This window comes from Cebus imitator, unplaced genomic scaffold (assembly GCF_001604975.1).
Source record: "Cebus imitator isolate Cc_AM_T3 unplaced genomic scaffold, Cebus_imitator-1.0 Scaffold18, whole genome shotgun sequence".
Taxonomy (NCBI): Eukaryota; Metazoa; Chordata; class Mammalia; order Primates; family Cebidae; genus Cebus; species Cebus imitator.
This window is the reverse complement of record NW_016107333.1, coordinates 16,690,878-16,705,717: the sequence shown is the minus strand read 5'-3', so window position 1 is coordinate 16,705,717 and position 14,840 is coordinate 16,690,878. Positions and strand designations below refer to the sequence as shown.

Sequence of the window (14,840 nt, the reverse complement as noted above, 5' to 3'; positions counted from 1 at the left end):
AGTGGATGCTTAGGAAGTATGAGTTATTTACTCAAGGTCACACAGCGAATAGGTGGAGCTGCCAACACTTTCACCTGTACTTTGATGATGCCCAGGGCCGCGTGTCCCCCCATACTTCTCCTCCAAATTTAAAGTGCCATTTCACAGCATCCTTAATTTCTCATGTCTCAAAATGTTTCATGTTATGCCAGCCTATTGTTTCTCTTTCAACTGGTAACACCACCATTTGCCCCAGATATTCAAGCTAGAAACTTGGGATTTCCCTGCATTTTCCCCCTCTTAACCCTTGCATAATTGTTACGAGGGATGATGATGTAGTTGACAGAGAAATGTCAACAAACACAGTTAAAGGAAATGAAGCTTCTTTAACGATAACAGATGTGAAAGCTTATGGTCCACAAAACAAGAGCTATTACAATGTAATGTCGAACAGAAGTACAGGCTTCATTTAATGTTCTACATGAAACTGCTTATTTTTAGTTATGTTTGTATTCAAGGAAAGACTGTGATACTGAAATAGAGACATTCATAATATAGTGGTTTAAATAATGAAATATTAATTTCTGTCATACAATAGTCCTAAAGTGAGCAGTGCAGGTTTACAAGGTGGCTCTGCTCTGTGCAATTCTGGGAGGACCCAGGACCTTCTATGTGCTGCTCCAACATCCTCCAAAGCACTAATTCTCAAAGTGTGGTCCATGGACTGACAGCATTAGCGTCACCAGGAAGCTTGTTAGAAATGCAGAATCTCTGATTCTCCCTCCAACCAATGGAATTAAATCATCTGGTAATAAGATTCCCTGCATGATTCCTGGGCACATTGAGGTCTGAGAAGCATTTCCCAAACTCCATGGCATTGTTTTGCCTGTGTAGTCAAAGCTGGACGGCAGACACTGATGTTCCAGCTTATAGGAAGATGAAGAAAAAAGAGGAATTCTAGATCAAGGAACCTCTTTTTGTTAGAGGTGACCTGGAAGTTACATGCAACACTTTCATTAGCATTCCATAGGTTCAACCATATTTTCACAGCAGCAACCAGGAAAGCAGCTGATGTATCTTGTCTCTAGTCGGGCAGGCACGAACCCAATTTAACCCCATTATGTGGAAGAAGAGAGGACAGTTTTAAGGGAACAATAAGTAGTCTCTGTCTCAATTTTCTAACACTTTTGGGCATAAAAATATCTGTCTAATTCATTATTGGCTTTTCAGGGTTCCTTATTCTCTTGTTCTAATTACCATGCCAATATCATAATTCTAGTTTAATAAGTTGTTCCATTGAGAACTACTTTTCTTTATTTAATCCCAAAGCTATTATAATGTATATTACCTTTCTCTATCTTTTTATTTTCTAACCCATTTTTATTGCCTTCCTCCCGCTATACCTTCCATCTTGTGGATCCATCATCTCATGAGGTTTTATCCTTGTCTGCACAGAAAAAGCTGGCTTCAGGCAGAAAGAAAGAATGACAGAATGACAGGAGCTCGTTCTCTCTCTCTCTCTCTCTCTGTCTGTCTCTGTGTGTGTGTGTGTGTGTGTGTGTGTGTGTGTGTAATGTGTATATATGTACATGTATACGTATATCTATATATAGATATATAACTCCACATATAATAGATCCATAATACTTCAAATAAAGCCAAAAAGTTAAGAGAAAATAAAAGCTTAGTGGTCATGTAATCTTACAAAAGTCTTCTAGATTCATAATTTTCAAACGTTTCTTTTTAAAGCAGAGAAAACCTTTCTTCCCCTTCTTGTATAAAATGCATAAAACAGGAGTTACTCTGGTTGAAGTTGATCAAGCAGTCTCAGAGCATGTGTTGTTCAGCTGCCCCATAGCTGGCCCCCTTGCAACCCCAGAACTCCACATAGCACTGTCCTGTGGTTTCTCTGCCTGCTATACCACCTGTGCTGTTAACAGCGTACTCTCTCTGAGGCCAGGTATGCTCTAAAAAGCTCCTGGAGGAAAGTTATTTGAGTGGAACAAGAACAAGGAAAGTGTTTGGTTTAAAAAAAAATGTTAATATATCTCAATTTTCCCAAGACTAAAGCCTCACTACTATCTCCAATCTCTGTCTCAGCTTAGGTTTTTCCAGACTTTGGAATTCAGCTAGTTGAATCGGATCACCTTGTTGTGAGCCTCTGTGATGAATGCCTGCTCCCTACCCACCACTCTGCCTCTCAAATTATAGACTGAGCCTGACTTCCATTCATGCTTAGCAACACTGCTGGCCTGGCAAGCCCCTGAAGCTGTCACTTCCCAGCTCTGTCTTGCCAGATGTTCCTGCTGAAAAAAGAGTTTCATCATTGCTAATTTGAGAATGCAACCATTGTGCTCCTGTGGGTACTGCTGAAGATACTTGAAAGAAATGTGAATGCCATCTGACCTTTAGTGTACATGTCCTATCATATACATATATGTAGAGAGATATATATATGAATTTCCGTTTTGTCTTTGGGCTTGTGATTTCTTTCCTTGGTAAATAAATAGGATACTAATTTAAAATTAATTTACAAATCATGGAATTGTAGAATTTAGGAATTATAAAGCAGCTTTGACATCCTTGATCCAACACCTTCATTTTATAGCTGACACCACTGAAGCTTAGAGAGATAAAGTGATTTGTCTATGGCTACACAGCTAATAGAATCAAGTATGCTATGCTATGGAAACAAAGTCCATTGTACTCTATAACACAATATACTATATGGAATTGGTTCTTGATATATGGAAGTTTTAAATAGTGATGAATGTTATTGTTAGGCAGAAAAAGATAACCTTAGTTTTCATAATGTGGAGTACAAAAACAAATCTCTCCCACAAATGAATACCAAACCACTGAAATGAGTTTATCATTTTATCTCCATGTATTCATTAAGTCACTTAATTTAACAAACATTTAGCAAATGTCTGCCATGTGTGAGATGCTCTGCTGGACACTTTAGGAACTTCAGAAATGATTAACACCTCATTTTTTCACCAAGGGGTAGGCAGTCCAATGAAGAAGACAAATATTCACTTCCCTATTACTCAAAGCAGACTTTAATAATGCTATAATAGAACTCTATGCAAAATACTACAGAAATCTGCAGAAGATATTATTTTGGGGGGCAATAATGGTAACATTAGAGAAAGATTCACAGAGCAGTCAATGTTTAAACAGGACCTTTTAAGGATGGATAGAATTTCATTAGGAGAAAATGTAGAAATTGCATTCCTGGCAGAGAGAATGGCATAAGCAAAGGTGTGGAGGTATATTACATATTCAGTAGTTTATGCCCCAACAATCAAACTCATACAATAAAGAATTACTTAGTCTAGGGTTAATAAAGATGCAGCACATAGGGCAGGTGTGGTGGCTCATGCCTGTAATCCCAACATTTTGGGAGGCTGAAGCGGGCAGATTGCTTGAGCTCAGGAGTTTGATACCAGCCTGGGCAACATGGTGAAACTCTGGTCTCAACTAAAATTACAAAAGAAAATTAGCCAGGTGTAGTGGTGCACACCTGTGGTCCCAACTACTAGGGAGGTTGTGGTGGGAGGATTGTTTTAGCCTAAGAGGTGGAGGATGCAGTGAGCCAAGATTGCACCACTCCATTCCAGCCTGGGTGCCTGGGTGACAGAGTGAGACTCTGCCTTAAAAAAAAAAAAAAAGAAAAGAAAGGCATATAGAGTTTCTGCAGGTCAATGAGGTAGTTTGCGAAGGATACGGATATTTGCTTACTCAGCATCCATAATCTTTCTGAGTTTCATGAAGATGCATTTGCCAATAGATTCATGAATTAAAAGGTCTGAGTTATATTCCACAGGCATAGTGAGTAAACACCAAGGGTTTTTAAACAAGGAGTGATTCTATTCTGTTTTTCTCTTTACATCAAAATTTCAGTAGTTCATAGCAACAACAGAAAAAATATTTTTTTCTTACTCATAGGTCTGCTATGCTTCAGCTAACTTCAGCTGGACTTTCCTGAGCTCCATCGAGCTAGGGTATATTCCAAGCTTTGGGTTAAATTTAGGTTTGCTCCACAAGTCTTCATCTTTCTCCTAGAACCAGGAGTTATGCAACTCCTTAGCTCTTGCTATTCTTATGAGAGAGCATATGAACGCTGAAAGATTAGGAGAACACAGGAGCACAGGGACATCATCTCTAATCGCCGCACTGATACTTTACACATTCTATTGGCCAGCATCAATGTGACTGCGAAGTAACTGCAGCCACAGTGAGACATAATGTCGATCCCTTGGCAAAGGGCATGGGGGCATAATTCTAATACAGTAAGAGAACGAAGAATTAGAATAAACAATTCAGTCGACTTGAGTGACCTTGTTAGATATGTTCCTAAAAAATAGCTGTCAGCTGAAGGGGAGAGGGGTAAAGATGTTAGCAGATGCAAACCTTTTCTAAAACAAGATAAAGAAGGAAGGAAATCGGGGAAGCAGGAAGAAAAGAGGGAGAAAAGATTTGATTGGAAGCTGAAAAGATTAGCAGCCAATGACAGAATATTACACAATTTCAAAATAAGCATGGGTATCATTTAGGGTAATGGGGAGAAAAGAGAACTAACAGTTATTATTGAATAGCTATTATATTCAAATCACTGTGCTAGTCAATTTATATCCCCTATTTCATATAATCTTTACAACAACACTTGGAGTAGGTATTATTATGCTTATTCTAAAAAAGAGAAAACAGGCTCAAAGAGTAACTTGCCAAAGATCAACCAACAAATACATAGCACTGCTGGGAATGTCATATTCCGAAGTCCATTTTGGAGGAAGAGAAGCAAATTGAGAGTCACCTTAGAAATCAAATCGATAGAACATGTTGGCCTAATTAGATATGACAGTAAACAGAAAGAGAAAAGTAAGATAACTCCCAAGCTTCTACTTGGCAGTAGAGTAAAAGTTGCCCATTAACTGAAATGGAAAGAAAAGAGAAAGCCTGTTTTTGAGCTGAAGGAGTTAAATTTGTTTTTGACTTATGTTGGTGACACCTATAGAACATTTATGTGAGATGTCCTACAAATGGTTAGAAATTTTCATCTCAGAGCTCAAGAAGAGAAGGCAGTTCTGAAGAAATCACTCCAGAAGTAGGGGCAAAAACATTCTAAGCATGGGAAGTTATATTAGCAAAGATATGACTGTGTCTTATACGGTTCATTTTCAGGGAATGGCTAGCAATTTAATGTACCGGTTAGACATACACATGTCTAGTTACATTTATTTGCTACACAATAACAGGGGAGTGGGAGATTAGGCTGATCTCAATTGGCCTTGAATGCTGGAATAGGACATTTGGACTTTTCTCAAGGTAGAGCCACTACAGTATACCCATTTATACAAGGGTACACTTAAGCGTCTGGCTTTTAGGAAGACTAATGTAGTAGCAAGGTACAAGATGGACCAAAGGTGGGAGGCCACGTAGAAGGCTATTGCATTAGTTTTTGTAAGCACTAACAAGAACCTAAACAGGGTAATGGCAGTAGGAACAGAAATAAAGGAACAGATGGGATCATTGCTTTGGAAGAAATTATTGTGCAGCACAGTAACTATTCTGCATATCATTAAATATGTGTCAAGTTAATTTTGTAACTGCATTTGGCTCTACTGGCTTCCTCTCTTCAGGTATGCAGAACCTTCATAATTTATTGGTCATCTGTTCACATATTTTAATTAAGAGCTATAATCTCCATGAGGAAGAGACTATGACTGTTTTGTTCTCTACTATTTGCACAACATTCATCAGAATAGGCATTGATTAAATATTTATTGATTGAGTGGATGGATGAATACTGCCCTGCACACCTTAGCATCCCCATTTCCAAGGTCTCTTCAGTTGTGCCCTCTACCCTGCTCCCTGTCTTTCATCCTCCCACCAAATATTTTTTCCCCTCTCACCTCCTTAAGATTGGTCTGGGATAACTTGCCTTACAGGAGTAATCAGACTACTGAGCAGCCTGCATTCAGTGCAATCCTGATGTGATGGTGGTTTTATTTTTTTTATTTTTCAATCATTCAACCAAGCTCAACTGACCCTCCCTTTGCTATTTATAAGCATCATCTCAGACATATCCAATAACTTTCCAACCATTTAAGATATGGACGCCTCAGTTCCAATTCATTTGAAACCTCCAGTTTTATTTTCTTCACCCACCTCCCTCCTCCCCCAAGCTTAGACTTTCCCCCAAGGGACTGGCACTTTTCTGATTCTAAATTTTCTGGCATTGGGACAAGAAAGGGGGATTGGAGGAACAAGCAAACATCTTTACATTTACCTAGATTTTCTTTGTAGTCCTGTCGTGGGTTCCCTGAGTCTTTGGCTTCCCTGAGTCTTTGGCTAACACTGACCATCAACACCCTCTGTGTGTCAGATGGCCACTAATTACTTCCTCAAAAGAGTGATGTGTGAGTGCTTAGGGGTAACCTGTGGGAACCCCACTGCACAGTTCTCTGGTATGAGACAACTGACTTTGACCCAAATCCAGTCAACAAGACTCCCTAAGCTTGTCCCTAGTATCTGCTGCTGGGGTGGTTGTCTTTATGGATGGGCTAACAGCAAGACCTCCCTACTAGGCAGTTAACTTCAACCTTAGTGTCTCTTTCTTCCCTTTTTTTCCATTTCTTTCTTATTTCATGTCAACTGGGGTAGTCAGGGAGGTTCCTGGGGCTAGAGTGATTATTTAGGTTAACAGAGTTAGTTCAGCCACCTTTTAACAAGGCCTGGAGAATGTTCCCAGCCCCAATATTTTTGTATTTCTCTAAAGAATATGAAGGTACTGAATACCTATGAGTCTCCTTTTGGGATCCTAGCCTCCAATTTTATACATATACAACATCTGGGTATTTGTGAATGCCACTAACTTTCATTCTGCAAATGCTGAGTTGTCATTTATATTTGTAGCTACCACATAATAAGCACAGAGTTAAGTGTTACATGAACAAACATGTAATGAGAAGCTGAAATGAGTCCATGTAAAAGTGAAGTACAGAAGTCTGACCAGGTTCAGACTCTAATGTAAATAATAAGTTGCACTATAACTTTAAAATAGGGAACATTTAGGTCAAGCGCAGTGGCTCACGCCTATAATCCCAGCACTTTGGGAGGCCAAGGTGGGCCAATCACATGAGATCAAGAGTTCAAGACCAGCCAGGCCAACATGGTGAAATTCTGTCTCTTAGTAGAGACAAATTCAGAAATTAGGCAGGCGTGGTGGCACTCCCCTTTAGTTCCAGGTACTCAGGAGGCTAAGGCACAAGAATTGCTTGAACCCGGAAGGTGGAGGTTGCAGTGAGCTGAGATTGCACCACTGCACTCCAGCCTGGGCAATAGAGCAAGACTCCATCTCAAAAAATAATAAAATAAAATAAAATAGAGAACATTTAAACTTTGAAATGGAAACTAGACTGGGAAGCAGAACAACAGGAAAGGAGAAAGAGTAACTTAAAAATGAAGGAGTAGGGAGAATCTCAAAAATGAGAACCGTGCATAATGACAGAAAGCTGAACATGTTTAAGATTAAAATCTGAATCCCTGATGCCCAGACTAATCTTTTCTCTACTAGCAAATCAGAATCATATAGATTTCCATTAATATTTATCTGTTTGAATCGAAGGAAGAAGAAAATCTATGTTGCGTTGTGCCCAGCATTGCTGTTTCCATCATGAGCTTTACAGAAGGCGCCCATCAGGTTGATGAGGTGCCAGCTGTCCTTAATAACTGAAGTATTAGATATACGGTGTGGCATGCAAAGCAGCCCAAGTTTTAGAAGTGAGTCACTTCGAAAACCAAGAACCACAAATTCAGCTACAATTTCAAATAAAAGCTAAAGGACCAGAATAATTCATACAAAATTTTAAACCCAGAAGTTCCTCTTGCTTAAATTACTTTCACACTCCAATTTAAACTCAGAAACATTATGTTGCTGTCACATTTCTTTGTTCTCCTAAAGTATTTTTTAAAAATCTGTATATAGCTGACAAAAAATAGACGCCTGTCTGCCAGCAAGTTCTCTATTCATGTCTAACATACTGTAGAGTCGATGCAGAACACATGGTCTTAAAATACCCAAAGGCCTCTCCTTTACTGGTTCACCGCAGCAGTATGTTTCTCCAGCATGTTTGCTCTACCTCCAATACATGTCTTGCATAAGCATGAATTCGCTTTGAATGTTTAAGTCATGCTGTGTTTTCACATGCTTTGATGCTGTGCATTTGAGAATTATCATCTACATGTTCAAAGTACACTTCCCGGTGCCTTTGGCGTTGAATTTAATACTATTCAACTGACATCATTTTGAATTCCACCCGACAGAATGCCAATAATGTCTATGACAGAAGTTTGACATGTTTAGTTCTTCCAAATATAGAGATAATCTAGCAGCTAAATTGGAAATTTCTGGGTATATTTTGAAAACTAATTCAGCGTGAAAATTATTAATGATTTAGAATTGTGAAAATACATCAGAAAGTGTTTTCTTTTTCCTTATTTCCTTCTCCAGAAAGATCTGTTCTTCATATCAAGTAAATTTTCAAAGGGAAATCTGCATTCTGTTGTTAGGACACAAAGTATACAGTTTAATCCCAATGTAATTTTCTTCATTACAGATGAGACCCATTGGGCATGATGGCTACCATCCCACCTCTGTAGCTGAGTGGCTGGATTCCATTGAACTGGGTGACTACACCAAAGCCTTTCTAATTAATGGCTACACATCGATGGACCTGTTGAAAAAAATCTGGGAGGTTGAACTTATTAATGTAAGTTGGTCTCTTAGTGACAACTTAGCCATTCAACCCTTGATAAGTGAAATTTTATTTTTCTTTATTTATAACTGTTTGGATATCTAACAGGGATTTATAGATACACCTTCTGTTTTCGATATCAATCTTTCTCAAGCTCCAGTCATTAACTTTTGAAGTTTTGATGTGGGGGAACTAAGAGGGAAAGAGAGAACTCTCAGGGTATTTTGCATTATCGAAGAAAATCTTCCAAGCATTTTCATGTTTTCTTTTTTAGGAAATTTTTTTCAGTTTTAGGATATAGAAGTGATAATAAATAGGTTCCTATTCTGATCTTTGTTCATATTCACTGTTAAAGATTTAAATTATCATTTTTTTAGTTTTCTATTGCTATCATGTTTCCTTGTCTCCATTTCTTAATCACATATACAAATCCCACGCTCCAAGAGACTGCTTTTATTCTTACTAAATAGGCTGCTGTGTTATCAAAATTTTATTTTCTGAAGCTAGTGTCTAATCTTATGTTGTATCTGTTTTATTTATACACTTAGCATATATTTCCTATGAAAACTGGCCAACATATGTTGTCATAAAGTCAAGCCCAAAGAGATCAGCTAAATCTGCATAAATGATTTTGATACTCTTCTCATTGCATTTTTACTTTTGTTATTTTCTAGCATAAATGAAGGAATTAGATGAAAACATAACATGAAATGGTCATGCATTTTAATTATATTTGGCATTATAAACATTCCTTTTTAACAGTAACAATGAGAAATCACTTAATTTTTTTAAAAAAGTTTTAGTTTTATAGTAAATGATTGAGTGAAAATGGCATTCCTGAACTATAAGATAAAGTAAATAAGTTTCTGCTGGTTCAAAAGTGCTCTGTTCTACTCTTTATGTCACTTTTTCTCCAAAAGTCCCGGTTCTACACATTACATGCCATTGCTTATTTTAAATGATAGTTATTATTAGTAACTAATTATTCCTTGCTTTTAAAAGTCTTTCTGAAAAAAGAATGTCTTTTCTAGAACATCGTACAGAAATTGTTCTTGAATCTAAAAGTCACATTAAATAGACAAATTAATGTGATTCCATTTCCATAAGCAGCTTTTTGTTAATTTTTTGTTTCTTATGCCCTCACAAGAGCTATCATTATTTCAGAAGAAACTCATTGTGTAACATAAAGCCTTTGGTTAGTTACATCCAGTGTGTGTGGCAGTGGAACTGACTGAACTGTATTGCTTGTTGGTTGCATCAGGCTAAGATTTCAATTCTCTGTCAAGAACTTGACACTCATCACATGGCTACTCATAGATATTTGTTAAAGGGCTACCTTCTTCCATAGATCAACCAAACAAGCTTCCAACTTAAGTTGCATCTCAGTTAATTAATTAATGTAATCGCTTGAAAAATATTCCTGTGTAACATTTTCTGAATCACATTGCTGCCCACTGAAGAATTAATATTTATAATAGGTAGCACATGAATCACTTACCTAGCTAGTATTAACAGTAATCTCCCATTGTAAAGAATGGATTTCAATAGGACTCTATTATATGTTTTCATTGATGCAAGGATCGTTTACAATGTGAGGCTTTATGTCTCTCAAAATCCAAATGCCTGAGCTAGTGTTTAAGATGTAGGCTTGAGCACTCACTTTACCCAATGCTGGGGGTACCTGTGGTCTAGAGACCTTTGTTTAGTGACTGCAGCCAGACCTTGTAGACAGCTGTGTGACTACAGGGATGATGGCCCCACGCTTTACTGCCAGGGCTTAGGGACTGATCCACCACCACCCATAAGGCCAATAAGCCTTGAGTTGAGACAGAAAATTGGTCTTTTTCACCCATGTTGGCTCTTAATGGTTTTCTGACTTCAATACAGGGAGAAGTGCCTGTCACAAGCATTGTATCAAATTTGAAAACATAGTCACTGTCTCTTAGACCTTGAGGCCAAAATCCTCTGGCCCGGAGCATGCCATCTGTGTCTACCACTAACTCGATAGCATTTGCCTTAAAGTAAACTGATTGAATTTAATTTTCCTTGTGACAACTTTTATGGGCAAGTTCACACTCTTGATGGTGAGGTTGTATAAGTCATTTAACTCAGCAGATTAATTATGTCCATGTTAATTATGGACAAAAATTGTTCTGAACCTTTAGACTTGGAAATCAGAAAACAAAATTTGTATGCCCAGTAGAATTGGGTATTTTATGTGACGGTTCTCGGTTACTAGTTTTTAAAATGAGAAAAAGGCAAAATGTGTGCATGCCTTTTGGCTTGCAAAGAATTGCATCACAAAGAATAATCTCAAATTCAAGACTTTTGTTTATCCCAACTAATGAGAGAGGTACCCATATATGAGGTTGTCTTGTATAATATATGGGTCAGATAATCCTATACTAAGAATGCACAATTTGTTGTTTTATAACCTGAAAGGGAATGTACAGTCACCTTGATTTAGAGCAAAGCCTTTTAGAGAAGTTCACATCCTGAATCATTGTAATGAGTCGCTAGTTTTAAGGCAACCAGATTGCTCCAGTAATTGTTGTCGTATGTCAAGTGAAAGAGAGAAGTGTAAATGTAGCCTGCCTTTGATACTGAAGTCTGCTGGTGGAGGGGAAGAGAATGGAGGATGAGGAGATAGACTGTGGATATGATTACAAATAACTTCAGCATCAGTGGTTGTTTTTTAAATACCTTTGGGTAGAAGTAAATAAGATTGCTAAGGTAGCAATACCCGCGTGTGTCCCATGAAAACTATTTTACATGCCCCATGAAAATAATCTGGCATTATTTTTGCAAAAGTAAATTGATTAGAGGATCATTTGCTTCTTGCCTAATAGCTTCGGAAACTATATTTACATCACGGTTTCATTTAGGACTGTCAGATTTTTTTTCTTTCGATGTTGTTGATTTAATTTCTAGCTTTCCTGGGAAATTTTGTAATAATCTAGCCACTTGAAGATGTGCTAAGAAATTTTCAAAGGAAACCTTCTAATTTTGCATTAATTCTTGAGTAATGTTACTTTATTTGCTTTAAATGCAGTAGAGCTATCATCCTATCAGTGTCAGATTTAGACTCATTACCTACTTTGATGTTTTATTTCATGATCAGCATTATAAATTCACACTTCTATCTATACCACTGTCATTGCTAACATTGCAATTAACTTTATTTCCTAATTTTTTTTGCATTCTGTGAGTGTGTGTGTATGTGTGTGCATGTATATTGGATAAAGGTAAATGGTAACTTATGCTCATAACCAAGAAGAATAATTAGTAAATTCACAAATTGCAGGGGAGGAATGGGAGGATGAATGTTCTAATTCCATTTTCAAACCAATTATTTTAAGTAAAAGGTTATGCTTTCACCACGAGACATAATAAATGAGAAATATTCATATTTCCACACGAGGGAGGCTATATCAGTCAACACTTCAAATATTAACAACTTTAATCAAAGCCAAAGGCTTCAACTAAATGACTAGATGTGAGTATTCAAGTATAGAGCAACCTTTATAAATCATCTGTGGATTTAAGCACTGCATTTACACCTATATGCAGTACAGCTAGCTTCCCGCAAGCCTTCAGGACAGCCAGATACCACCTCTGAGCTTTAGACTTTTCCAGGCATATAACAGGTAAAGCCCCTGGCCTCTACCAACTCCACCCCCTGCATCTAAATTTCAAGCTGTTTTAGGGATTCTTTTGAAGCTTCCCTCAGCTGGCCCAAGTTTTCAGAGAAGCACCCTGACATATGTCCTCATGTAGGATGAACAATCTCCCAAATAAATATATACCTTCCATTGATTTCTAGCCCTTTCATATATTTCCTGAAGGGTGGTGATGGGCCAGCTCTGATATTATTATTTCTACTATCTTTCAGCATCTTTTGCATGTCCACACTTACCATACTACTCTCAACTTTGGAGCCTTGACCCAAACTGAGGTAGAATTATACTACAATAAAACGCATTTAATCACTAAAATGTCATTGGAAGTAATACAGCTTTTCTTTTGCATGTAAAGTTAATTTACACTCTTGCAGTACCTCCAGGTCAATATTATGGAACAGACATTATTAAAATGTTGATACCAGAAATAGTAAAACAGACACACACACACACACACACACACACACACACACACACACACACACTAAACAAGGTGTTTTGGCCTGAAGAGACAGTTTTGAATACTCAGCAACAAATTAACTTCAGAAAGAACTGAAACTCTCTGATTATAGCCATTTATGATCAATCTCTGTGCAGAAAGGAAAAGTGTATTCTAATTACCCAGAAATTGCTACCTTAAAAAATTTTATTTTAGTAGACATCTGTTCATTCACCTTTCTCCTGATTAAAATTAAAACATTCCAAATTTTCTCTGAAGAAGCTACCTCCATCTCTTCCCTATTCCATGCCTGAACATATGGCCTGGATCCTCAGAGTCAACCTCAACATTCCAGCCTCTGCCTCCACCTCTATGGGCTACAAAGTATTCTTCATCACGACCAGCTACCAGTGCATAATGAAAATATAGGGTCCCTTGTTCAAAAAGAATTAAAAATTTTAAGCCAGTAACATCAAAACATCAAAGCTAGCACAAGGCCCTTCTACATGCAGGACTTTGTGTAACCACATAGGTCACACACCCTTGAAGCCAACCAAGCTCTTCATTCCTTTATGTAGATCCATATTTCCATCTGGTATCATTTTCCTTCTTCCTGAAGGACTGTCTTTGACATTATTCTATAGTGGGAGGCTGCTAGTGATGAATTTTCACAGCTTTTGTATATCTGAAAAATACTTCATTTTGCCTTCATTTTTGAAACATAGTTTTGCTGGGTATAGAATTTTAAGGTAACAGTACTTTAAAGATAACTTCTCTTCTGCATTATTTCTAACAAGAAACCTGCTGCCATTTTGTTGTTCCTCTGTACATAATGGGTCGGTTTCCCCCCACCCTGGCTACACTTACGATGTTGTCTTTTTCAATGGGTTTCAGGAATTTAATTATTATATACATAGGTATCATTTTTTCACATTTTCTATATGTGAAGTTTTTTGAGCTTCTTAAATATGAGGCTTATCATTGTCATCAATTTTGGAAATTTTTTAGTCATTATCTCTTAATTCTTTTTGGGAAAAAAAATACTTATTTTTTTTTTTGAGTATAGAATTTTAAAGTAACAGTACTTTAAAGATATCGACCCACTAGCCTCTCTTCTGCATTATTTCTAACAAGAAACCTGCTGCCATTTTGTTGTTCCTCTGTGCATAATGGGTCGGTTTCCCCCAGTCCTGGCTACACTTAGGATCTTGTCTTACTCTGTCGCCCAGGCTGGAGTGCAGTGGCACAATCTCAGCTCACTGCAAACTCTGCCTCCCAGGTTCAAGCAACTCTCCTGTCTCAGCCACTCAAGTAGCTGGGACTATAGGCACATGCCACAACACCTGACTAATTTTTGTATTTTTAGTGGAGACAGGGTTTCACTATGTTGGTCAGGCTGGTCTTGAACTCTTGACCTCAAGTGATCCACCTGCCTCGGCCTCCCAAAGAGCTGGGATTACAGTCATGAGCCACCATATCCGGCTTCAAAGTACTTTCTATTACTCACCTTCTTATTTCTCCTCTCATTTGGAAACCCCAGATACATCAGTATTATGTCATTTAAAGTTGGACTACAGTTCACCAATGTCCTATTCATTTTTTTCAGTCTTTTTTCTCCCTTTGACACATTTGGATAATTGCTATTGCTATGTCTTTAAGTTCACTAATCTTTTCTTCTAAGAATAGCTCATCTGTCACTATCACTATGCAGTATATTTTTCATCTCAGAGATTGTAGTTTTCATCTTCAAAAGTTAAACTTGGGTCTTTCTTATATTGTCTGTCTCTATTAAACATGTTTAGCCTTTCCTCCAACTTGTAGAACATATGAAATACGGTTACAATTACTGGTTGAATGTCTTTGTCTTCTAACTATACCACCTGTGTCAGTTTAAGTTGGGTTTGATTGATTTTTCTTCTTAATGTTTTTGCATGTCTGGTAATTTTTATTACATGTCAGACATTATGAATTTTACCTTGT

General features: G+C 37.5%; 1 protein-coding gene across 27 annotated transcripts in view; it reads left to right on the top strand.

Annotated features, from left to right (window-relative positions):
* Positions 1-14,840, top strand: part of ANKS1B (ankyrin repeat and sterile alpha motif domain containing 1B) — a 1,267,908-nt gene that overhangs the window by 932,510 nt on the left and 320,558 nt on the right. For all 27 annotated transcript variants that reach the window (XM_017511074.2, XM_037734055.1, XM_017511056.2 and 24 more), the window contains one exon: positions 8,604-8,756. In XM_017511074.2, coding sequence (XP_017366563.1) covers positions 8,604-8,756 — 153 coding nt within the window. The remainder of the gene's footprint in view (positions 1-8,603; positions 8,757-14,840) is intronic.